This window comes from Macaca thibetana, chromosome 6 (genome assembly GCF_024542745.1).
Source record: "Macaca thibetana thibetana isolate TM-01 chromosome 6, ASM2454274v1, whole genome shotgun sequence".
NCBI lineage: Eukaryota > Metazoa > Chordata > Mammalia > Primates > Cercopithecidae > Macaca > Macaca thibetana.
Genome location: NC_065583.1, coordinates 140297405 through 140322593, shown reverse-complemented (window position 1 = coordinate 140322593; position 25189 = coordinate 140297405). Strand labels below are relative to the sequence as shown.

Sequence of the window (25189 nt, the reverse complement as noted above, 5' to 3'; positions counted from 1 at the left end):
ATTTTGTAAGTATGTTCATAAGTGACATTGATTTGTAATTTTCTTCTCTTAAGTATTTTTATTTGGTTTTGGTACCAAAGTAATGCTAACTGTAAAAATAAGTGAGAAATAAATTCTTCTCTATTTTGTGAAAAAGTTTTTGTAGAATTGATATGTCTTCCTTAAATGTCTGTAGAATTCACCAATAATGCCATCTAGGCCTTCTTTGTTGGAAAAAAATTTAACCCTAAATTCAATTATTTAAATAGATATCAGAAGTCCAATTATACATTTTTTCTGATTGAGTTTTTACCAATTGTCTTTCAAGGATTTTTTCCATTTTATTAAGCAGCTGATATCTGTAGATTCTATAGTGATATCCTGTCTTGAATTCCTGATATTGTTAATTTTAAGTTTTTCCCTTTTGTCTTATTTTGTTTTATTTTTAATTAATCTGGTAGAAGTTTATCACTTTTTGTAGTCTTCTCAAAAAAGCAGCTTTAAAAAAATTTCTCTATTTTTTTCCCATTTCAATTTCTATTTCAATTCTTATTATTTCCTTCCTTATGCTTTGTACTTAAATTTTTCTTCTGTTTCTAATTTCTTAAGCTGGGTGCTGTTATTATTGATTTCAGACATTTTTTTCTTGTCTAATGTAGGCATTTTGTGCTGTAAATTGACCTTTAGGCATTTCTTTAACTGCATCCTGCAAGTTTTGATGTGTTTTCATTTTCATTCAATTTAAAGTATTTTCTAATTTTTTGTGACTTCCTCTTCCACACTTGGGTTATTTAGAAATGTGGTGATTATTGTACAAATATTTGGGGATTTTTCAGATAGCATTCTGTTATTTATTTCAACTTTCATTTTGTTTGGTCTGAAGACATACTTTGTGTTATTTTCATTATTCTCAATATATTGAGTATTTTTAAGGCATAGATATGCCTATGTGCACTTGAAAAGAATATGTATTCTGCTATTGTTGGGTAGAATGCTCTGTAAATGTCAGTTAGGTCAATTAGTTGTTGGCATGGCCCGGGGCTTCTTTTCCTGTGCCCTTATTCTTTCAATGATAGAGAGCAGAACTTGAAATGTCTAGGTATATTTACTGTTTCTTTTTTCAGTTCTATCAGTTTTAGCTTTATGAATTTTAAAGTTCTGTCATTGGGTGCATACACAATTTAGATTATATATCTTCTTTGTATATTGAAAACTTCACCTTTTTATTCCTAACAATATTATTTGTTAAGAATTTTTTGTACGGTAATAGAGCAAAGGAGGTTCCATTTAATTAATGTTGTATGGGATAACTTTTTCTGTCCTTTTACTTTGAACCTATCTACATGTTTGTATTTAAAGTGAGTTTCTTGTAGACAGTATATAGTTGGGTCTTGCTTTTTTTATCTAAAGTAACTATCTGTCTTTTAATTAGTGTGTTAAATCCATTTGCATTTAATGCAATTATTGACACAGTTAAAATCTGTACTTCCTAGTTGTTTTTATTTGTTGTGTATATTCTTTGTCTCCTTTTTGCTCATTTCTGACATTTCTTTTTTAAACGGACATATAAGAATTGTACATATTTATGGGGCACATAGTGATATTTTGATAATGATAATGTATAGTGATCAGATCAGGGTAATTAGTGTATCCATCATCTCAAACATTTGTCATTTATTTGTGTTGGGAACATTCAATATTCTTCTTCTAGATACCTGAAACTATATGTAATAATACATAATTGTTAACTATAGTAATCCTACAATGTCATAGAGCACCAGAACTTATTCCTCCTACGTAGTTGTAATGTTATATATTTTAACAAATATCCCATTCAGTATGCTTTTTCCCATTCAGTATGATGTTGGCTGTGGGTTTCTCAAATAGGGCCTTTATTGTATTGTCTTTCCCCTACCCTTCCCAACCTCTAGTATCCTCTGTTTTACTTTTTACTTCTATGAGATCAGTTTTTGTGTTTTTTTTTTAGCTTCCACATATAAGTGAAAACATGTGATGTTTCGCTTTCTCTTTCTGGCTTATTTTACTTAACATAATATCCTCTAGTTCCATCCATGTGGCCACAAATGACAAGATTTTGTTCTTTTTCATGGTTGAATAGTATTCCATTGTGTACATACATTATTTTCTTTAAAAAGAAAAAAATACATTATTTTATTTCTCCATACAGCTACTGTGAATAATGCTGCAATAAACAGAAGGGTGCAGATGTCTCTTTTATATACTTATTTTCTTTCCTTTGGATAAATGCCAGTACTGGAATTGCTGGATCATATGATAGTTGTGTTTATAGTTTTCAAAAGAACCTTCATATAGTTCTACATAGTGACTATACTAGTTTACATTCCCACCAATGATGTATGAGTTCCTTTTTTTCCACATCCTTGCCAGCATTGTTTATTTTTGCCTGTTGGATATTGAACATTTTTTAGTATGTTTTTTGGCCTTTTGTATGTGTTCTTTTGCAAAATGTCTCTTGAGATCATTTGTTTATTTTTCAATCAGATTATTTATTTTGTTGTTGTTAGTTGTTTGAGTTCCTTCGAAATTCTGGATATTAGTCTCCTGTCAGATGCATAGTTTGAAAATATTTTTCCCCATTCTGCAGGTCACCTGTTGATTGTTTTATTTGCTGTACAGAAGCTTTTCAATTGGATATAAACCATTTGTTTATTTTTGCTTCTGTTCTCGGTGCTTTTGAGAGCCTATTCAGAAAATCTTTTCCCTGACCAATGTCCTGAAGCATTTCCCTTATGTTTTCTTCCAGTAGTTTTATAGTTTTGGGTCTTACAGTAAGGTGTTCTATATTGGGTTGATTTTTTATAGGACAAAAAGTGAGGGGTTAATTTTATTCTTCTGCATATGGACATTCAGTTTTTCCTAGCACAATTTTTTGAAAAGATTGAAAAGAAACCAATTATTTTTCTTGGCACTTTTGTCAAAAATTAGTTGACTGTAGATAGATATATTAATTTTCGGTTCTCTATTCTGTTCCATTTGCTTACATGTCTGTTTTTATGGCAGTACGATGCTGATTTGGTTACTATAGCTTTGTAATATATTTTGAGATATGATAATGTGATACTTCTAGCTTTGTTGTTGTTGTTATTGTTTGTTTAAGATTGCTTTGGCTATGTGAGGTCTTTTGTGGTTCTGTACAAATTTTAAGTTTTTCTTTGTGATTTCTGTGAGGAGTGTCATTGTCATTTTGATAGAGATTGCACTGAATCTGTAGATTATTTCTGGTAGTAAGGCTGAAGCCTGGAGCATGGGATTTCTTTCCATTTGTTTGTATCCTCTTCCATTTCTTTCAATAGTGTTTCATAGTTTCTCTTTCACATCCTTGATTAAGTTTATTCCTAAGTGTCTTTTTTTGTAGCTATTGTAAATGGTATTGACTTTTTGCATTCTTTTTTGGCTAGTTTGTTGTTCTTTAACAGAAATATTACTGATCCTTGCATGTTGATTTTATATTCGACAGCTTTACTAAAGTCAATTGTCAGTTCTAAGTGTATTTTGGTAGAGTCTTTAGGATTTTCTGTATATAAGATCATGTCTTCTGCAAACAGGGATAATTTAGCCTCCTCCTTTCCAATTTAGGTGTCTTTTATTTCTTTCTCTTATCTAATTGCTCTGGCTAGGATTTCCAGTACTATGTTAAATAAGAATGGTGAGAGTGGGCATCTTTGTTTCAGTTCTTAGAGGGAGAGCTTTCTGCTTTTTCCCATTCAGTATGATGTTGGCTGTGGGTTTGTCATATATGGCCTTTATTGTGTTGAATTACCTTTATTCTATACCTAGTTTATTGAGAATTTGTATCACAAAGAGACATTAAATTTTAACAAATGGTTTTTCTGCATCTATTGAGATGATCACATGGTTTCTGTTCATACTTTTGCTGATGTGATGTTTCTCATTTATTGATTTCCATATGTTGAACTATTTCTCAGATAAATCATGCCCACTTGATTATGCTGTATTATCTTTTTGATGTATTGTTGCCATCAGTTTGCTAATATTTTGTAGAGGACTTTTGCATCTATGTTCATCAGGGGTATTGTCCTATGGGTTTCTTTTTTGTGTTGTGTCCTTGTCTGGTTTTGATATCAGCGTTATGCTGGTCTCATAAAATGAGTTAGGAACAGTTCCCTCCACTTCAGTCTTTAAAAAAAATTTTGAGAAGACTTAGTGTTAATTCTTGTTTAAAGATTTGGTAGAATGCAACATTGAAGCCATCTGGTCCTGGACCTTTTTTGTTGAAAGACTTTTTATTGCAGCTTCAATCTCTACTTATTATTGGGCTATTCAGGTTTTCTATTTATTCTTGGTTCAAACTCTAGAGGTTGTATGTGTCTAGAAATTTATCCGTTTTCTCTAGGTTTTTTAATTTATTGGTTTATAGTTGCTCATACCAGTATCTAATGACCCTTTGTGTTTCTGTGGTATCTGCTGTGATGTCTCTATTTTTGCTTCTGATTCTATTTATTTGGGGCTTCTTTTTTCTTTTTCTTAGTCTAGCTATTGTTTATTTATTTTGTCTTTTTTTGTTTGTTTGTTTGTTTGTTTTTTATTATACTTTATGTTCTAGGGTACATGTGCACAATGTGCAGATTTGTTACATATGTATACATGTGCCATGTTGGTATGCTGCACCCATTAACTCGTCATTTACATTAGGTGTATCTCCTAATGCTATCCCTCCCCGCTCCCCCAACCCCACAACAGGCCCTGGTGTGTGCTATGAGTGAGAATATGCAGTGTTTGGTTTTCTGTTCTTGCAATAGTTTGCTGAGAATGATGGTTCCCAGCTGCATCCATGTCCCTACAAAGGACATAAACTCATCCTTTTTTATGGCTCATAGTATTCCATGGTGTATATGTGCCACATTTTCTTAATCCAGTCTGTCATTCATGGACATTTGGGTTGGTTCCAAGTCTTTGCTATTGTGAACAGTGTTGCAATAAACATACGTCTGCATGTGTCTTTATAGCAGCATGATTTATAATCCTTTGGGTATATACCTAGTATTGGGATGGCCGGGTCAAACAATATTTCTAGTTCTAGATCCTTGAGGAATCGCCACACTGTCTTCCACAATGATTGAACTAGTTTACAATCCCACCAACAGTGTAAAAGTGTTCCTATTTCTCCACATCCTACCCGGCACCTGTTGCTTCCTGATTTTTAATGATCGCCATTCTAACTGGTGTGAGATGGTATCTCATTGTGGTTTTGATTTGCATTTCTCTGATGGCTAGTGATGTTGAGCATTTTTTCATGTGTCTGTTGGCTGCATAAATGTCTTCTTTTGAGAAGTGTCTGTTCAGATACTTTGCCCACTTTTTGGTGGGGTTGCTTTTTTCTTGTAAATTTGTTTGAGTTCTTTGTGGGTTCTGGATATTAGGCCTTTGTCAGATGAGTAGATTGCAAAAATTTTCTCCCATTCTGTAGGTTGCCTGTTCACTCTGATGGTAGTTTCTTTTGCTGTGCAGAAGCTCTTTAGTTTAATGAGATCCCATTTGTCAATTTTGGCTTTTGTTGCCATTGCTTTTGGTGTTTTAGATATGAAGTCCTTGCCCATGCCTATGTCCTGAATGGTATTGCATAGGTTATCTTCTAGGGTTTTCATGGTTTTAGGTCTAACATTTAAGTCTCTAATCCATCTTGAATTAATTTTTGTATAAGATGTAAGGAAGGGATCCAGTTTCAGTTTTCTACTTATGGTTAGCCAATTTTCCCAGCACCATTTATTAAATAGGGAATCCTTTCCCCATTTCTTGTTTTTGTCCGGTTTATCAAAGATCAGATGGCTGTAGATGTGTGGTATTATTTCTGAGGACTCTATTCTGTTCCATTGGTCTATATCTCTGTTTTGGTACCAGTACCATGCTGTTTTGGTTACTGTAGCCTTGTAGTATAGTTTGAAGTCAGGTAGCGTGATGCCTCCAGCTTTGTTCTTTTGGCTTAGGATTGTCTTGGCAATGTGGGGTCTTTTTTGGTTCCATATGAACTTTAAAGTAGTTTTTCCAATTCTGTGAAGAAAGTCATTGATAGCTTAATGGGGATGGCATTGAATCTATAAATTACCTTGGGCAGTATGGTTATTTTCACAATATTGATTCTTCCTATCCATGAGCATGGAATGTTCTTCCACTTGTTTGTGTCCTCTTTTACTTTATTGAGCAGTGGTTTGTAGTTCCCCTTGAAGAGGTCCTTCACATCCCTTGTAAGTTGGATTCCTAGGTATTTTATTCTCTTTGAAGCAATTATGAATGGGAGTTCACTCATGATTTGGCTCTCTGTTTGTCTGTAATTGGTGTATAAGAATGCTTGGGATTTTTGCACATTGATTTTGTATCCTGAGACTTTGCTGAAGTTGCTTATCAGCTTAAGGAGATTTTGGGCTGAGACAACGGGGTTTTCTAAATATACAGTCATGTCATCTGCAAAGAGGGACAATTTGACTTCTTCTTTTCCTAATTGAATACCCTTTATTTCTTTCTCTTGCCTGATTGCCCTAGCCAGAACTTCCAACACTATGTTGAATAGGAGTGGTGAGAGAAGGTATCCCTGTCTTGTGCCAGTTTTCAAGGGGAATGCTTTCAGTTTTTGCCCATTCAGTATGATATTGGCTGTGGGTTTATCATAAAGAGCTCTTATTATTTTGAGATACATTCCATCAATACCAACTTTATTGAGCGTTTTTAGCATGAAGAGCTGTTGAATTTTGTCAAAGGCCTTTTCTGTATCTGTTGAGATAATCATGTGGTTTTTCTCTTTGGTTCTGTTTATATGCTGGATTACATTTATTGATTTGCATATATTGAACCAGCCTTGCATCCCAGGGATGAAGCCCACTTGACCATGGTGGATAAGCTTTTTGATGTGCTGCTGGATTCGGTTTGCCAGTATTTTATTGAGGTTTTTTGCATCCATGTTCATCAGGGATATTGGTCTAAAATCCTCTTTTTTGTTGTGTCTCTGCCAGGTTTTGGTATCAGGATGATGTTGTCCTCATAAAATGAGTTAGGGAGGATTCCCTCTTTTTCTGTTGATTGGAATAGTTTCAGAAGGAATGGTACCAGCTCCTTCTTGTACCTCCGGTAGAATTCAGCTGTGAATCCATCTGGTCCTGAACTTTTTGTTTTGATTGGTAGGCTATTAATTATTGCCTTAATTTCAGAGCCTATTATTGGTCTACTCAGGGATTCAACTTCTTCCTGGTTTAGTCTTGGGGAGTGTATGTGTCCAGGAATTTATCCATTTCTTCTAGGTTTTCTAGTTTATTTGCTTAGAGATGTTTATAGTATTCTCTGATGGTGGTTTGTATTTCTGTGGGGTCAGTGGTGATATCCCCTTTTTCATTTTTTATTGCATCGATTTGATTCTTCTCTTTTTTCTTCTTTATTAGTCTTGCTAGTGGTCTATCAATTTTGTTGATCTTTTCAAAAAACCAGCCCCTGGATTCATTGATTTTTTGGAGGGTTTTTTGTGTCTCCATCTCCTTCGGTTCTGCTCTGATCTTCGTTATTTCTTGCCTTCTGCTAGCTTTTGAATGTGTTTGCTCTTGCTTCTCTAGTTCTTTTAATTGTGATGTTAGGGTGTCAATTTTAGATCTTTCCTGCTTTCTCTTGTGGGCATTTAGTGGTATAAATTTCCCTCTACACACTTCTTTAAATTCGTTCCAGAGATTCTGGTATGTTGTATTGTTTATCTCATTGGTTTCAAAGAACATCTTTATCTTTGCCTTCATTTCATTATGTACCCAGTAGTCATTCAGGAGCAGGTTGTTCAGTTTTCATGTGGTTGAGCAGTTTTGATTGAGTTTATTAATCTTGAGTTCTAGTTTGATTGCACTGTGTTCTGAGAGATAGTTTGTTATAATTTCTATTCTTTTACATTTGCTGAGGAGTGCTTTACTTCTAACTATGTGGTCAATTTTGGAATAAGTGCGACATGGTGCTGAGAAGAATGTATATTCTGTTGATTTGGGGTGTAGAGTTCTGTAGATGTATATTAGGTCTGCCTGGTGCAGAGTTGACTTCAATTCCTGGATATCCTTGTTAACTTTCTGTCTCGTTGATCTGTCTAATTTTGACAGTGGGGTGTTAAAATCTCCCATTATTATTGTGTGGGAGTCTATGTCTCTTTGTAAGTCTCTAAGGACTTGCTTTATGAATCTGGGTGCTCCTGTATTGGGTGCATATATATTTAGGATAGATAGCTCTTCCTGATGAATTGATCCCTTTACCATTATGTAATGGCTTTCTTTGTCTCTTTTGATCTTTGTTGTTTTAAAATCTGTTTTATCAGAGACTAGGATTGCAAACCTGTCTTTTTTTGTTTTCCATTTGCTTGGTAGATCTTCCTCCATCCCTTTATTTTGAGCCTATGTGTATCTCTGCATGTGAGATGGGTCTCCTGAATACAGCAAACTGATAGGTCTTGACTCTTTATCCAATTTATCAGTCTGTGTCTTTTAATTGGAGCATTTAGCCCATTTAGATTTAAGGTTAAGATTGTTATGTGTGAACTTGATCCTGTCATTATGATGTTAGCCGATTATTTTGCTCGCTAGTTGATGCAGTTTCTTCCTAGCATTAATGGTCTTTACACTTTGGCATGCTTTTGCAGTGACTGGTACCGGTTGTTCCTTTCCATGTTTAGTGCTTCCTTCAGGAACTCTTGTAGGGTAGGCCTGGTGGTGACAAAATCTCTCAGCATTTGCTTATCTGTAAAGGATTTTATTTCTCCTTCACTTATGAAACTTAGTTTGGCTGGGTATGAAATTCTGGGTTTAAAATTCTTTTCTTTAAGAATGTTGAATATTGGCCCCCACTCTCTTCTGGCTTGTAGAGTTTCTGCCTAGAGATCTGCTGTTAGTCTGATGGGCTTCCCTTTGTGGGTAACCTGACCTTTCTCTCTGGCTGGCCTTAACATTTTTTCCTTCATTTCAACTTTGGTGAATCTGACAATTATGTGTCTTGGAGTTGCTCTTCTCGAGGAGTATCTTTGTTGTGTTTTCTCTATTTCCTGAATTTGAATGTTGACTTGCCTTGCTAGGTTGGGGAAGTTCTCCTGGATAATATCCTGCAGTGTTTTCCAGCTTGGTTCCATTCTCCCCACGTACACCAATCAGACGTAGATTTGGTCTTTTCACATAGTTCCATATTTCTTGGAGGCTTTGTTCGTTTCTTTTTGCTCTTTTTTCTCTAAACTCTTCTCACTTCATTTCATTCATTTGATCTTCAATCACTGATACGCTTTCTTCCAGTTGATCGAGTCAGTTACTGAAGCTTGTCCATTTGTCATGTAGTTCTCATGTCATGGTTTTCAGCTCTATCAGATCATTTAAGGACTTCTCTACATTGGTTATTCTAGTTAGCCATTCGTCAAATCTTTTTTCAAGGTTTTTAGCTTCTTTGTGATGGGTTCGAACTTCCTCCTTTAGCTCAGAGAAGTTTGATTGTCTGAAGCTTTCTTCTCGCAACTCGTCAAAGTCATTCTCCATCCAGCTTTGTTTTGTTGTTGGCTAGGAGCTGCGTTCCTTTGGAGGGTGAGAGGTGCTCTGATTTTTAGAATTTTCAGCTTTTCTGCATTGCTGTTTCCCCATCTTTGTGGTTTTATCTACCTTTGGTCTTTGAAGATGGTGACATACAGATGGGGTTTTGGTGTGAATGTCCTTTCTGTTTGTTAGTTTTCCTTCTAACAGTCAGGACCCTCAGCTGCAGGTCTGTTGGAGTTTGCTCATGGTCCACTCCAGACCCCATTTGCCTGGGTATCAGCAGTGGATGCTGCAGAAGAGTGAATATGAGGTGTGCAGTGTCAGTCTGCCCCTAGTGGGGAATGTCTTCGTTAGGCTACTTGGGGATCAGGGACCCAGTTGAGCAGGCATTTTGTCCGTTCTCAGATCTCAAACTCCATGCTGGGAGAACCAATACTCTCTTCAAAGCTGTCAGACAGGGACATTTAAGTCTGCAGAGGTTTCTACTGCCTTTTGTTTTGCTATGCCCTGTCCCCAGAGATGGAGGCTACAAAGGCAGGCAGGCCTCCTTGAGCTGCAGTGGGCTCCACCCAGTTTGAGCTTCCCTGCCACTTTGTTTACCTACTGAAGCCTCAACAATGGTGGGCGACCCTCCCCCAGCCTTGCTGCCACCTTGCAGTTAGATCTCATACTGCTGTGCTAGCAATGAGGGAGGCTCCGTGGGTGTGGGACCCTCTGAGCCAGGCATGGGATATAATCTCCTAGTGTGCCATTTGTTATGACCCTTGGTAAAGCACAGTATTAGGGTGGGAGTGACCCAGTTTTCCAGGTGTTGTGTGTCACGGTTACCTTCAGCTAGGAAAGGGAATTCCCTTCCCCATTGCACTTCCTGGGTGAGGCGATGCCTCACCCTGCTTTGGCTCTCACTTGGTGTGCTGCACCTGCTGTCTTGCACCCACTGTCCAACATGCCCTAGTGAGATGAACCCGGTACCTCAGTTGGAAATGGAGAAATCACCCATCTTCTGTGTTGCTCATGTTGGGAGCTGGAGGCTGGAGCTGTTCCTATTTGGCCATCTTGGACTAGCTCCACTGTCTTTCTTTAAAAATAAAAACTTTCAATCAACCTTTTGTTTCATTAATCCTTTGTATTTGTTTTCAGTCTCAATTTTGTTTATTTCTGCTCCTATCATTATTATCTCTTTCCTTCTACTACTTTGGGGCTGATTTGTCCTTGCTTTTCTAGCTCCTTGAAATGTATCATTAAGGTGTTTATTTGAAAACTTTCTAGATGTTTGAAGTAGACGTTGATTTCTGTAAACTTCCCTCTTACTACTGCCTTTTCTGTGTATCGTCAGTTTTGGTATGTTCTGTTTCTATTTTCACTTATTTCAAGAAATTTAAAACATTTCCTTCTTAATCTCTTAATTGATATAATGGTCATTCAGGAGCATGTTGTTTAATTTCCATGTATTTGTACAGTTTCCAAAGTTTCCCTGATTATTGACTTCTGGTTTTATTCCATGTGGTCTGAGAAGGTATTTAATATAATTTCAATTTACACAATTTTTTTGAGACTTCTTATGTTTTCTAACATATGATTAATCTTGGAAAATGTTCCACGTGCTGATAAAAAGAATGTGTCCTCCACAGCTCTTGGGCAAATGTTCTGTAAATGTCTATTAAGTTCATTTGGTCTATGGTGCAGTTTAAATCCTGTGTTCTTTGTTGATTTTTCTGTTTAGATAATCTCTCCAACACTGACAGTGAAATTTTGAAGTACCCAAATATTATTTTATTGTTTCACTTTAGATCTAATATTTCCTTTATGTATCTGGGTGCTCCAGTGTTGGGTGCATATATATTTAAAATTGTTATATTTTCTTGCTGAATTGATCCCTTTATTATTATATAACATTATCCTTTTTCTCCTTTTTACAGTTTTTGACTTGCAGTCTGCTTTGTCTGATATAAGCCTAGCTACTCTTGCTTGCTTTTCGTTTACCTTTGCGTGAAATATCTTTTTCCATCCTTCACATTCCATCTATGTATGTCTCTACAGGTGAAGTGAGTTTCTTATAGGGAACACATAGTTGGCTATTATTTCTTTTTGTCCATTTATCCTATCTATATCTCTTAAATGGGGTATTTAATTTATTTACCTTCAAGGTTATTATTGATAGGTAAGAACTTATCCCTGTCTTTTTATTGATTGCTTTCTGGTTATTTTGAATATCTTATGTTTCTTTTTTTCTTCCTAGTTGTTTATTTTTGCAGTTGAATGGCTTTCTGTAGCAATCTGGGCATGTGAGACCCCCTGGGCTTCCAACCACCACAGATGCCTTTCTGCTTCCCCCTGAACTCCAGCACTCTCCCTTTAACATTTCAGTTAAATCTTGTTTATTCATTACATTGTTCCTTTCTTGTCCTGACTATTCTTTTTTATTCAGTATGTTATATGATTCCATTTTATTTCCAGTATTGGCTTATTACTCATGTCTCTTTTAAAAAATATGTTTTACTCTGTTAACATATGATTCACAATGTACATCCTTAATTTATCATAGTCTGTCTTCAAATGATATTATGCTTCCTTATGTGTAGTGTAAAACAAATACAACACTATATTTCCAAATCCTCCCTCCCATTTTTAATGCTATTTTTATCATATGGTATAATGAGTTTATAGTGTATGTATATTTTACATACTTTTAAAAATTTTTACATACACTATAAACTCGTACTACAATACAACAATATTTGCTGTAGATAATGTATTGTTAGAACAATTAAAACTAGAAAGGTATATTTTGCCTTCATTTTAGTTATACTCAGAGCTCATGATTACTTTATGTAGGTCCAAATTTCAGTTCTTTGTGGTAATTCTTCTGCCTGAAAAATTTCATTTGGCATTTCTTTTAGTGCACGTCTGCTACTATCAAATTCTCTTGGCTTTTGCATCTCTGAAAAAAAAAATTTTTTTTCAAAGACATTTCATTAGGTATAAAATTCTAGGTTTACAGTTTGTGTGGGGTTTGGTTTTTTTTGTTTGGTTGGTTGTTTTGTCTTTTTGTCTTTCAGTGCTTAAAGCTATTACCCCTTTGTCTTCTGGCTTGCATAGTTTTTAGATAAGCAGTATGCTGTAACTCTTATCTTTGACCTTCTGCTTGTAGCATTTCCTTTCATTGTCATTGCCTTAAATATTTCCTTTTAATCTTTGGTTTTCCACAGTGTGAATGAGATGTGTTTGAATGTTTATTTTTTATTCTGCTTGAAGTTCCCTAAATTTCTGGAGTCTATGATTTGATTATTTAATTACTTTTGAAAAATTCTTGGTCATTATGTCTTCAAATATTTCCTCTGCCACAATCACATTCTCGTTCTCTCCCCCTGTCAACCCCTTCTTGTAACCTTTTCACTTTTTTCGAGGATTCCAGTAATGCATGTGCTAGGCTCTTTCATATTGCCCCATACTCTTGGATGCTTATTTCTGGGTTCCCTCCCTTCAACTCTTTCATCTCTTTGTACTTTAATTTGGCTAATTTCTACCAACCTTTTATCAAGCTTACTGATTCTTTCTTTTGCTGTGCTAAATCTACTGACAAACTCATCAGAGACATTTTTCATCTCTTTTACCATGCTTTTTATTTTTTATATTTCCATTTGACTCTTTATAATATTGTTGATTGTATCTAGTAAAGTCAAATTCAGTCTACTTTCAAAATACTCAGACCTTTTACTAAACTGTTTTTAAGATTTTCCCTGCTGTCTTTTTTTTTTTAAGCAATTTTTCTCTGATAATACCTAGGTGCAAAATAATTTTTAACCTTAGTTTTTATTCATAAGATATATTGTTGTTTTTCACCAGGTCTGGAATATTCTCAGTCATTAGCTTTTCAAATATTGCTTCTTATTTATTCTGTCCTTTGTTCTCCTTCTGGGACTCAAAATACATGGATCTTTTCCCTTCCCACACTATCACTTATGTTTCCTGCCCTCTTTCTGTATATCCCATCTTTTTGTCTCTTCATGCTTTATTGTCAATATTTTCTTCTTACCTATATTGCAATTCATTAAATTGCTTCAGTTTTATCACATTTGCTGTTTAACTAATTCATTAATTTGTGTTCTAATATTTGTTTCTTTTTTCCAAATCTATTTTTAATAACTTCCAGTTCTTTGCTAAAATTTTCAGTCTTGTCTCTTATCTCCCTATTTATGCAAACAGTTGGTTTAAAGTCTGATAATTGTTTGAAGTCTGATAGCACAAACATTGGCAGCCACCATAGCTGTTTCTATTTTCCATTATTTCCATTGGTCTCATTCGTGTTGTCTTATTTCCTTGTGTGCCTAGCTATTTTTACTGTGGGCTAAATACTGTACTTAAAATTGTTATAGGAGTAGCCTGATGCCTGGGATAATTTTGTATATTCATATATTCTTCCAAACATATATATTTATGTTTGAAAAGCTTCTAGGATCCCCACTAATGATCCAAGATTATTTTAATCCAAACTGGGCTACAGTTTCTGCCAGAGCTATCCTACTTCCACTTCCCTCTTAATCCCCAAATCAAGGGATAGCATGTCTACCTTGGTTGACCTGAATTCCAATGTTTTCTCCTCAGCCCAGTAATGTGTTCCTCTACCTCCTAGTCCCTCTACTACCTCTTGCTGAGTTAGGAAATGTGTCAAGAGGACTAGTAGCCCTGGAATACTGGGCCCAACTCTTGGATTTCCACCTCCTCCCAGATCTTAGCTCTGTGATTTTTTATTTCCTTGTTAGTTCTCCAGGGTCTTTTAGCAGTTTTAAAAAAAAAAAAATGTTTGGTTTTATTTTGTTTAGCTTTTCTCATTGTCTTTAGGGAAAAGATGAGAAAGATGAGTCCACATTATTTAATCCATCAATCCATCATTACTCTTTTGCAGGAATTTGTGGGTTGTTGTTGTTGTTGTTGTTGTTGTTTTGTTTTGTTTTGTTTTTTGTTTTTTTTTTCTTTTTGGCTCTGGGCTCTCTAGATTTTTATTTCTTTTAAGTTTTGTGGTCTCTTGTTTTAAAGTGCTCTGCCACCAAAGTGCCTCTATTTCTAACAGTTTATTCACTCAAACAGCTCTTGCTAGTTACTCAATTGAATTTGCTTAAATTAAGTGAACATATAAATTTCCCTATATATGTTATGCTATCTCCATTATAAGAACTTTTTAATTTTTTTCTATGATCATCAAGCTGCGCAATAGATCTTCTGAACTTACTGCTTCTATCTAGCTAAAATTTTGTATCTTTGGAACAACATCTTCCCAGCTTCCTCCTCTTTAAAAACTTCCAAAATTCTTTACTATATGCCTGGAATAGTCTTCTGTCTGCCTTGACACCTTCAAATCTCAGCTCAATATATATTGACAAAGCTTTCCAAACTTCCTTGATTTCAGTGTAGCAACTGTATATCTTACTGCAGGAATTTGAGTGTGCCAAATAAATAATTTTACTTCATTTTCTTCACATCTAATTTAATTTGATTTTAAGATCCTGTCCCTCCAGGTTGCTAGAAAATTCACCTTTCGTTTATTTGTTGGATGGGGCTCAGGAAATTTTTTCCCTGTTGTATAAATTGGTACAAGAATCTTGACACTTCTGTCTGGGAAATGGAGATATAATTTACATAAGTCTTTAGTTCATCGTAGTCACCTTAATAACCTTATTGTTCAGGCTCACATGTTCACTAGAAGTCAAATATTTCCAAGCCCTCCATGCCAGGCTTGCAAATAGAAATCACTGACAAAACTGGATTCCTGATACTTCATATGCAGCTTCTTTAAGGCACCCCACAGGTCCTGTTATCTCCCCAAATAGCTGCTATATATCTAGCTATGGTTTCCTGTTATTTGAGGTATGTACTAACTTCTATCCCCTTTCCATTCTGGATGAATCTCTTTCCTTGGTGACATTCTTCTATATTCTTTCCCCAGCAAAAATTTCTCAATGAATTTAGACTTTTAGAGAGAAAAAAAAAAAAAAAAAACAAGAAAGAAATAAGAAAAAGGCTGCCTTCAGGGTCATTCCGGACTTGGCATTGGCATTGCACACAACCCTCCTCTTAGGCAAGAGATAGCAAGCATCTGGTTACCTTCTGGAAGAGAAGGAATAAGGCAGCAAAAACAATTCACAAAATAATATGTCAATAAATTATCAAGCCAGAAGTTTAAGTCCCTCAGTTGTTCATTTTTAAAGCACACGTAATAACTGTATTTTTGTAGCTCCTATCACAGTTTCTATTTGAAATTTATGCATCATTATTTTATTAATATCAGTGTCCTTAACTCCATAATATGACCTCCCTGATAGCAGACATCTTGACTAGTTTTGATTATTTAAAAGTTAACATCACATCTGGCAATAATATACATTCAATAAGCCTTTGTTGAATTAATGAATCAGTGAATGAATAATTAAGTAAAGTGTATTCTACAAGCTCTCTCAGTTAAAAAGGACCTAAAATTAAATGTTTTGCTTCCTTACAGCTGTCTCCTATATATAATCTGGTTCCAGTGAAAATGAAAAATGCACACCTAAAGAAACAAAACTTGGAAAGAGCCATTGAAGACTATATCAATGAATTTAGTGTAAGAAAATGCCACTCATGCCAAAATGGAGGTACAGCAATTCTAATGGATGGAAAGTGTTTGTGTACCTGCCCATTCAAATTTGAGGGAATTGCCTGTGAAATCAGTAAACAAAAAGTTTCTGAAGGTGAGGACAATTTATTTGATGTGATTAAAGACAAAAATATGTACTTTGGGGTTATTTAATTTGAAAACTAGCTCTTGAATTAATTTGTACTAAATCTCTAGATTATTTATATAAACAGAGGATAAGGATTGAGTGAATAGTGAAAATGGGTAAATCAGCCTTTATGTGTCATTTAACATATTCTACTTGTATATATTAAAATAGAATTATAAATAAATAAATTATAATTATTGTATTACTCTTTAATTATAAAAATATTCTTATGTAAGGTTTACAGAAATATAACAAGCATCCAGGTATTCACTATCTAGAATTGATGAATGTTAATACATATATGTCATATATACTTTATATAAATGTATATATTATATACTGTGCATATATATGTGTTTATGTGTAAAGACATAGACATATATACTTCAAAACCTTTTTTAGGAAGCAACAATAATGCGTCCAATTAATTACTTTGTACCACATCCCTGCCCCCCCAAAAAAATTCCATTGCCTTTTCTCTCTTCTACTGCTCAGATACAATCATTTTCACTAAGTTTGTATGTATCTTTCCAGTTCATATTTTTGTGCTTGTACTAAATATGTACCAATGAAAAATATGTGATATTGTTTTGTATATTTTTAAATTTTATATAAATGATATTCACTAGATTTTTATTTTGCACTTTTAACTGTATTGGTGTTTTTAAAAACTGAGATTCTGTATTGTATTTTAAAGTTAATTCTAAGGAAACATATTGTTTTACGTTTAAAAATATTTGTATTATGAATTTAAAGGGTACATGTGAAGGTTTGTTACAAGGATATATTGCATAACGGTAAGCTTTGGGCCTCTGGTGTACCTATCACCCAAATAGTGGACATTGTACCCAATAGGTAATTTTTCAACCCTCATCCCCCTCCCATCCTCGCCATTTTTGGAGTCCTCACTGTCTATTATTTCCTTCTTTATGTCCATACATACCCATTGTTTAGCTCCCACTTATAAGCCAGAACATGTGGTATTTGATTTTCTATTTCTGGGTTATTTCACTTAGGGTAATGACCTCCCACTCCATCCATGTTGCTCCAAAAGACATGATTTCATTCTCTTTTATGGATGAATAATATTCTGTGGTGCATATGTACCACATTTTCTTTATCCAATCATCCATTGATGGACATGAAAGTTGATTCCACTGTGGTCTGAGAGACAGTTTGTTATAATTTCTGTTCTTGTACATTTGCTGAGGAGTGCTTTACTTCCAATTTTGTGGTCAATTTTGGAATAAGTGTAATGTGGTGCTGAGAAGAATGTATATTCTGTTGATTTGGGGTGGAGAGTTCTATAGATGTCTATTAGGTCTGCTTGCTGCAGAGATGAGTTCAATTCCTGGATATCCTTGTTAACTTTCTGTCTCGTTGATCTGTCTAATGTTGACAGTGGAGTGTTGAAGTCTCCCATTATTATTGTATGGGAGTCTAAGTCTCTTTGTAAGTCTCTAAGGACTTGCTTTATGAATCTGGGTGCTCCTGTATTGGGTGCATGTATATTTAGGATAGTTAGCTCTTCCTGTTGAATTGATCCTTTTACCATTATGTAATGGCTTTCTTTGTCTCTTTTGATCTTTGATGGTTTAAAGTCTGTTTTATCAGAGACTAGTATTGCAACCCTGTCTTTTTTTTGTTCTCCATTTGCTTGGTAAATCTTCCTCCATCCCTTTATTTTGAGCCTATGTATGTCTCTGCGTGTGAGATGGGTCTCCTGAATACAGCAGACTGATGGGTCTTGACTCTTTATCCAGTTTGCCAGTCTGTGCCTTTTAATTGGAGCATTTAGTCCATTTACATTTAAGGTTAAGATTGTTATGTGTGAACTTGATCCTGCCATTATGATATTAACTGGTTATTTTGCTCGTTAGTTGATGCAGTTTCTTCCTAGCCTAAATGGTCTTTACATTTTGGCATGTTTTTGTAATGGCTGGTACCGGTTGTTCCTTTCCATGTTTAGTGCTTCCTTCAGGGTCTCTTGTAAGGCAGGCCTAGTGGTGACAAAATCTCTAAGCATTTGCTTATCTGTAAAGCATTTTATTTCTCCTTCACTTATGAAACTTAGTTTGGCTGGATATGAAATTCTGGGTTTAAAATTCTTTTCTTTAAGAATGTTGAATATTGGCCCCCACTCTCTTCTGGCTTGTAGAGTTTCTGCTGAGAGATCTGCTGTTAGTCTGATGGGCTTCCCTTTGTGAGTAACCCGACCTTTCTCTCTGGCTGCCCTTAAGATTTTTTCCTTCATTTCAACTTTGGTGAATCTGGCAATTATGTGTCTTGGAGTTGCTCTTCTCGAGAAGTATCTTTGTGGCGTTCTCTGTATTTCCTGGATTTGAATGTTGGCCTGCCCTACTAGGTTGTGGAAGTTCTCCTGGATGATATCCTGAAGAGTGTTTTCAAAGTTGGTTCCATTTTCCCCCTCACTTTCAGGCACCGCAATCAGACGTAGATTTGGTCTTTTTACATAATTCCATACTTCTTGCGGGCTTTGTTCATTTCTTTTTCTTCTTTTTTCTTTTGGTTTCTCTTCTCGCTTCATTTCGTTCATTTGATCCTCAGGACTAAGAAACTCAATCAAAACTGCTCAACTACATGGAAACTGAACAACCTGCTCCTGAATGACTACTGGGTACATAACGAAATGAAGGCAGAAAGAAAGATGTTCTTTGAAACCAATGAGAACAAAGATACAACATACCAGAATCTCTGGGACACATTTAAAGCAGTGTGTAGAGGGAAATTTATAGCACTAATGCCCACAAGAGAAAGCAGGAAAGAACTAAAATGGACACTCTAACATCACAATTAAAAGAACTAGAGAAGCAAGAGCAAACGCATTCAAAAGCTAGCAGAAGGCAAGAAATAACGAAGATCAGAGGAGAACTGAAGGAGATAGAGACACAAAAAACCCTCCAAAAAATCAATGAATCCAGGAGTTGGTTTTTTGAAAAGATCAACAAAATTGACAGACCGCTAGCAAGACTAATAAAGAAGAAAAGAGAGAAGAATCAAATAGATGCAATAAAAAATGAAAAAGGGGATATCACCACTGACCCCACAGAAATACAAACTACCATCAGAGAATACTATAAACACCTCTATGCAAATAAACTAGAAAATCTAGAAGAAATGGATAATTTCCTGGACACTTACACTCTTCCAAGACTAAACCAGGAAGAAGTTGAATCCCTGAGTAGACCAATAACAGGCTCTGAAATTGAGGCAATAATTAATAGCCTACCAACCAAAAAAAGTCCAGGACCAGATGGATTCACAGCTGAATTCTACCAGAGGTACAAGGAGGAGCTGGTACCATTCCTTCTGAAGCTATTCCAATCAATAGAAAAAGAGAGAATCCTCCCTAACTCATTTTATGAGGCCAACATCATCCTGATACCAAAGCCTGGCAGAGACACAACAAAAAAAGACAATTTTAGACCAATATCCCTGATGAACATGGATGCAAAAATCCTCAATAAAATACTGGCAAACCGGATTCAGCAGCACATCAAAAAGCTTATCCACCATGATCAAGTGGGCTTCATCCCTGGGATGCAAGGCTGGTTCAACATTTGCAAATCAATAAACATAATCCAGCATATAAACAGAACCAAAGACAAGAACCACATGATTATCTCAATAGATGCAGAAAAGGCCTTTGACAAAATTCAACAGCCCTTCATGCTAAAAACGCTAAATAAATTCGGTATTGATGGAACGTACCTCAAAATAATAAGAGCTATTTATGACAAACCCACAGCCAATATCATACTGAATGGGCAAAAACTGGAAAAATTCCCTTTGAAAACTGGCACAAGACAGGGATGCCCTCTCTCACCACTCCTATTCAACATAGTGTTGGAAGTTCTGGCTAGGGCAATCAGGCAAGAGAAAGAAATCAAGGGTATTCAGTTAGGAAAAGAAGAAGTTAAATTGTCCCTGTTTGCAGATGACATGATTGTATATTGAGGAAACCCCATTGTCTCAGCCCAAAATCTCCTTAAGCTGATAAGCAACTTCAGCAAAGTCTCAGGATACAAAATTAATGTGCAAAAATCACAAGCATTCTTATACACCAGTAACAGACAAACAGAGAGCCAAATCAGGAATGAACTTCCATTCACAATTGCTTCAAAGAGAATAAAACACCTAGGAATCCAACTTACAAGGGATGTAAAGGACCTCTTCAAGGAGAACTACAAACCACTGCTCAGTGAAATAAAAGAGGACACAGACAAATGGAAGAACATACCATGCTCATGGATAGGAAGAATCAGTATCGTGAAAATGGCCATACTGCCCAAGGTTATTTATAGATTCAATGCCATCCCCATCAAGCTACCAATGAGTTTCTTCACAGAATTGGAAAAAACTGCTTTAAAGTTCATATGGAACCAAAAAAGAGCCCGCATCTCCAAGACAATCCTAAGTCAAAAGAACAAAGCTGGAGGCATCGCACTACCTGACTTCAAACTATACTACAAGACTACAGTAACCAAAACAGCATGGTACTGGTACCAAAACAGAGATATAGACCAATGGAACAGAACAGAGTCCTCAGAAATAGTACCACACATCTACAGCCATCTGATCTTTGACAAACCTGAGAGAAACAAGAAATGGGGAAAGGATTCCCTATTTAATAAATGGTGCTGGGAAAATTGGCTAGCCATAAGTAGAAAGCTGAAACTGGATCCTTTCCTTCCTCCTTATATGAAAATTAATTCAAGATGGATTGGAGACTTAAATGTTAGACCTAATACCATAAAAACCCTAGAGGAAAACCTAGGTAGTACCATTCAGGACATAGGCATGGGCAAAGACTTCATGTCTAAAACACCAAAAGCAACAGCAGCAAAAGCCAAAATTGACAAATGGGATCTCATTAAACTAAAGAGCTTCTGCACAGCAAAACAAAGTACCATCAGAGTGAACAGGCAACCTACAGAATGGGAGAACATTTTTGCAATCTACTCATCTGACAAAGGGCTAATATCCAGAACCTACAAAGAACTCAAACAAATTTGCAAGAAAAAAACAAACAACCCCATCCAAAAGTGGGCAAAGGATATGAACAGACATTTCTCAAAAGAAGACATTCATACAGCCAACAGACACATGAAAAAATGCTCATCATCACTGGCCATCAGAGAAATGCAAATCAAAACCACAATGAGATACCATCTCACACCAGTTAGAATGGTGATCATTAAAAATCAGGAAGCAACAGGTGCCGGGTAGGATGTGGAGAAATAGGAACACTTTTACACTGTTGGTGGGATTGTAAACTAGTTCAACCATTATGGAAAACAGTATGGCGATTCCTCAAGGATCTAGAACTAGATGTACCATATGACCCAGCCATCCCATTATTGGGTATATACCCAAAGGATTATAAATCATGCTGCTATAAAGACACATGCACACGTATGTTTATTGCGGCACTATTCACAATAGCAAAGACTTGGAATCAACCCAAATGTCCATCAGTGACAGACTGGATTAAGAAAATGTGGCACATATACACCATGGAATACTATGCAGCCATAAAAAAGGATGAGTTTGTGTCCTTTGTAGGGACGTGGATGCAGCTGGAAACCATCATTCTTAGCAAACTATCACAAGAACAGAAAACCAAACACCGCATGTTCTCACTCATAGGTGGGAACTGAACAATGAGATCACTTGGACTCAGGAAGGGGAACATCACACACCGGGGCCTATCATGGGGAGGGGGAAGGGGGGAGGGATTGCATTGGCAGTTATACCTGATGTAAATGACGAGTTGATGGGTGCTAACGAGTTGATGGGTGCAGCACAGCAACATGGCACAAGTATTCATATGTAACAAACCTGCACGTTATGCACATGTACCCTAGAACTTAAAGTATAATAATAATAATAAATAAATAAATAAATAAATAAATAAATAAATAAGAAAGTTGATTCCATGACTTTGCTATTGTAAATAGTGCAGCAGTAAACATATGTGTGCAGGTTTCTTTTTCATATAAAGATTTATTTTCCTCTGGGTAGATACCCAGTAGTGGGACTGTTGAGTTGAGTGGTAGTCCTATTTTTAATTTTTTGAGAAATCATCTCTATTCTCTTACCGTATACAAAAATTAACTTGAGATAGATTAAAGACTTACATGTAAGATCTGAAACTCTAAAAATCCTAGAGGAAAATCTAGGAAAAACTCTTCTGGACATTGGCCTACACAAATAATTTATAACTAAGACCTCAAAAGCAAATGCAATAAAAACAATAATAGACAAATAGGACTCAATTAAACTATTTTACTTCTTACAAGTAAACATGACTTTAGCCATGTTTCTAATACTAAGAGTTTATGCTTAGTCTTTCATTCAGGTAAAATTATTCAGACTCCTAATAGATAAGTGAGATCTTAGTCCAAGTGTTAATATCACAAGATTAGCTAGTAAGATTAACTTTCTATGGCAATCATTGTTTGAACAAATACAATTTCCTGCAACAAAATTCCAAAACAATTATGTAGCTTCCTAAAGCAAAGATTCACAGCCTCATTTATCATTCAACCATACTTTCATCTCTTGCAATACAAATTTTTAATATTTTAAGAATTGTTTACACTTCTTAGCAAATGGCTTAGAAACTCGATGTGGTGACAAAATATGTAAGTTAGAATTTTTTAAAAATTTTAGAATAATTGACTTATAAATGTATGCTAACTCTGTCTCTTATTTGTCTAAAGTCTCAATCTAGTATTTGCATTCCAAAGAAACATTCTTACTCTCCAAAAATTTATACTACTTGGTACTTGGAACTTCTATTTTCTACCTATTTCTCTTTATGTAGAATATTCTGCTGATTTCTCTGTGATTTCTTTAGTTCTATCTTCTAATTTTCCAATTCTTTTATTCAACTATGTATAGTCTATCCATTTGCTGACCTATTGAGATTATTTTAAAATTATTTTTCTAAAATTTTGATTTGGTTATTTTTCAATTTTCTTTTGTCTTGTTTTTTCTCTTGTCTAGTTTACTGGACTATTTTCCTACCTTTATATCTTTCAACGTGTTAAATATATCTTCATGAAATTCTTTCAAATTGTTCCAGTATATATAGTTTCTGCAGTGCAATTCTCTGCTACATCTACCAGTTCATTCTCATGGCACATTATTCATTCTTCAGTACTTAGTGATTTTTTATTACAGGTTTAGTTTTTGGTGGGAATTATTTCCTGTGGAAACCCTATCTTCCCCGGATAATGAATGTATTCCTAGGGTTAGTTTGTTTCTTAGGAGGTTCCATCATTTTCATCAGTCTTGCACTAGATTTTTATGTAAATTTCTTGGTTCAGGTCCCATATGTTGTATTTCATAGATAATGAATATCAAGGTCCCTTCCCCAATATATAAAATTATCTTAGATCATTAGGCATTGTTTGGTTGACGTTTCAAACCTGACCCAGGATGGCCCACCAGCTTCTTGCTGAGACATTAGACATTTTCTGGCTGAATTTTTCCTTAAGGTAGATCTTCCAAGCATCCATTTTGACATAGAATGTTCTAGTTTCCAATTTATACTAGCCTACTCCCCTGATGAGATTGAAAACCGTAATACATCATCTTTCTTTTTCTATACCATGTACTTAGCCTGGAATTCTTCCAACTTTCTCTCCCTCAACTAGCTGAACCTCCTTCTCCCTTATTCCTTGTGTGTATTTCTACTTCTAGACCAATGGTTCTCAACCAGGTTGGTCATTGGATTCATCTGGTTCACTTCCTTAAAGGACAAAAAAAAAAGAAACAAAATAAAACGGATGTCTATCCTAAGCCAATTAAACAAAAGTAGCTATGGTAGATCCTACCTGGGCATGGGTTTTTTGTTTACTGAATTAAAAAAAAGAATCTACTGGTTATTCTAATCTTTAGCCAGGGTTAAAAACCTCTACTCTGAACCCAGGCCAATTTGCATATCTTTGATGAAACCTTTTCCAATTTCTCCAGGAATCAGTTCTCTATCTATGCTCCCTGAGAACTTTCCCTCTGTTTTTCCAGCACTAATCACATTGACTCTCTGTATACAAGATAAATAGCCCTTTCTAGTATGAGAATGTGCCTTATCCCTTAAACCACATTCTATTCCCAGCACCTAGACAGTATGGCACAATGTGGGGATAAGAAGGTGAAAAAGTGGATGGGTGGATGGACCCAAAGTAAAATCCTATTGATGATTAAGATTTGATACTCGTTTGTTTTCTCTAGGATTGCCAGCCCTAGACTTCCCCCGTGAAAAATAGAACTGTTGGCTTCTCTGAGCTCCAGTGGAAGAAAAGAACACTAGGACCTTCAGATCCTATCCCTGAAGATAATCTTAGCTGCCAAATAAATAGCAACATGCTTCATGAAAATCCTACCAACTTCTGAAGTCTCCTCTCTTAGGTCTATAATTATTTTTTAATTTTTCTTTCTTAAACTCCTATGATGTTTCCATTTTTTATTCCCTAATGAGGAGTCAAGAGTGAAATATGCCAGAACTGCTTTCTCCCACAGACAATGCCAATCTCTTCTAAAAAAAACAAAATTAAATTAAAACAGAATGTTGGTTTAAAAACTTCAAAGTAATTGTCAAACTGCTTTGTACGGTTAACATATTCTGCCAAGTCTATGACCACACGTCTGTACCATGCAATTTAACTCTTATTTACATTGTTATGTTTGGTTTGGTTATTTGCTTAGGTGTGCATACATTCATTCAGCAAATACTGAACACCAGCCACCTGCACAGCAGTTGCTTTTATTAGTCTTAACTCTACCATTTAAATCTATGTGTCCAAGGGGGAAAATGTGTTATATTTGTAACCAAAAACTACTAGTTTACCAAAGGCTGGAAGGGTAGTGGGGAAGGGAGATAAAGAGGAGATGGTTAAT

The 25189-nt window shown here is 35.5% G+C and overlaps 1 protein-coding gene across 1 annotated transcript in view; it reads left to right on the top strand.

Annotated features, from left to right (window-relative positions):
• The window catches only part of C9 (complement C9), an 83698-nt gene extending 58818 nt beyond the window's left edge, over positions 1 to 24880 (top strand). The window contains exons 10-11 of the mRNA XM_050793423.1: positions 16000 to 16228; positions 24524 to 24880. Of these exons, the coding sequence (XP_050649380.1) occupies positions 16000 to 16228; positions 24524 to 24558 (264 nt within the window). The 3' untranslated portion in view covers positions 24559 to 24880. The remainder of the gene's footprint in view (positions 1 to 15999; positions 16229 to 24523) is intronic.
• Positions 24881 to 25189: the final 309 nt, after the last annotated feature.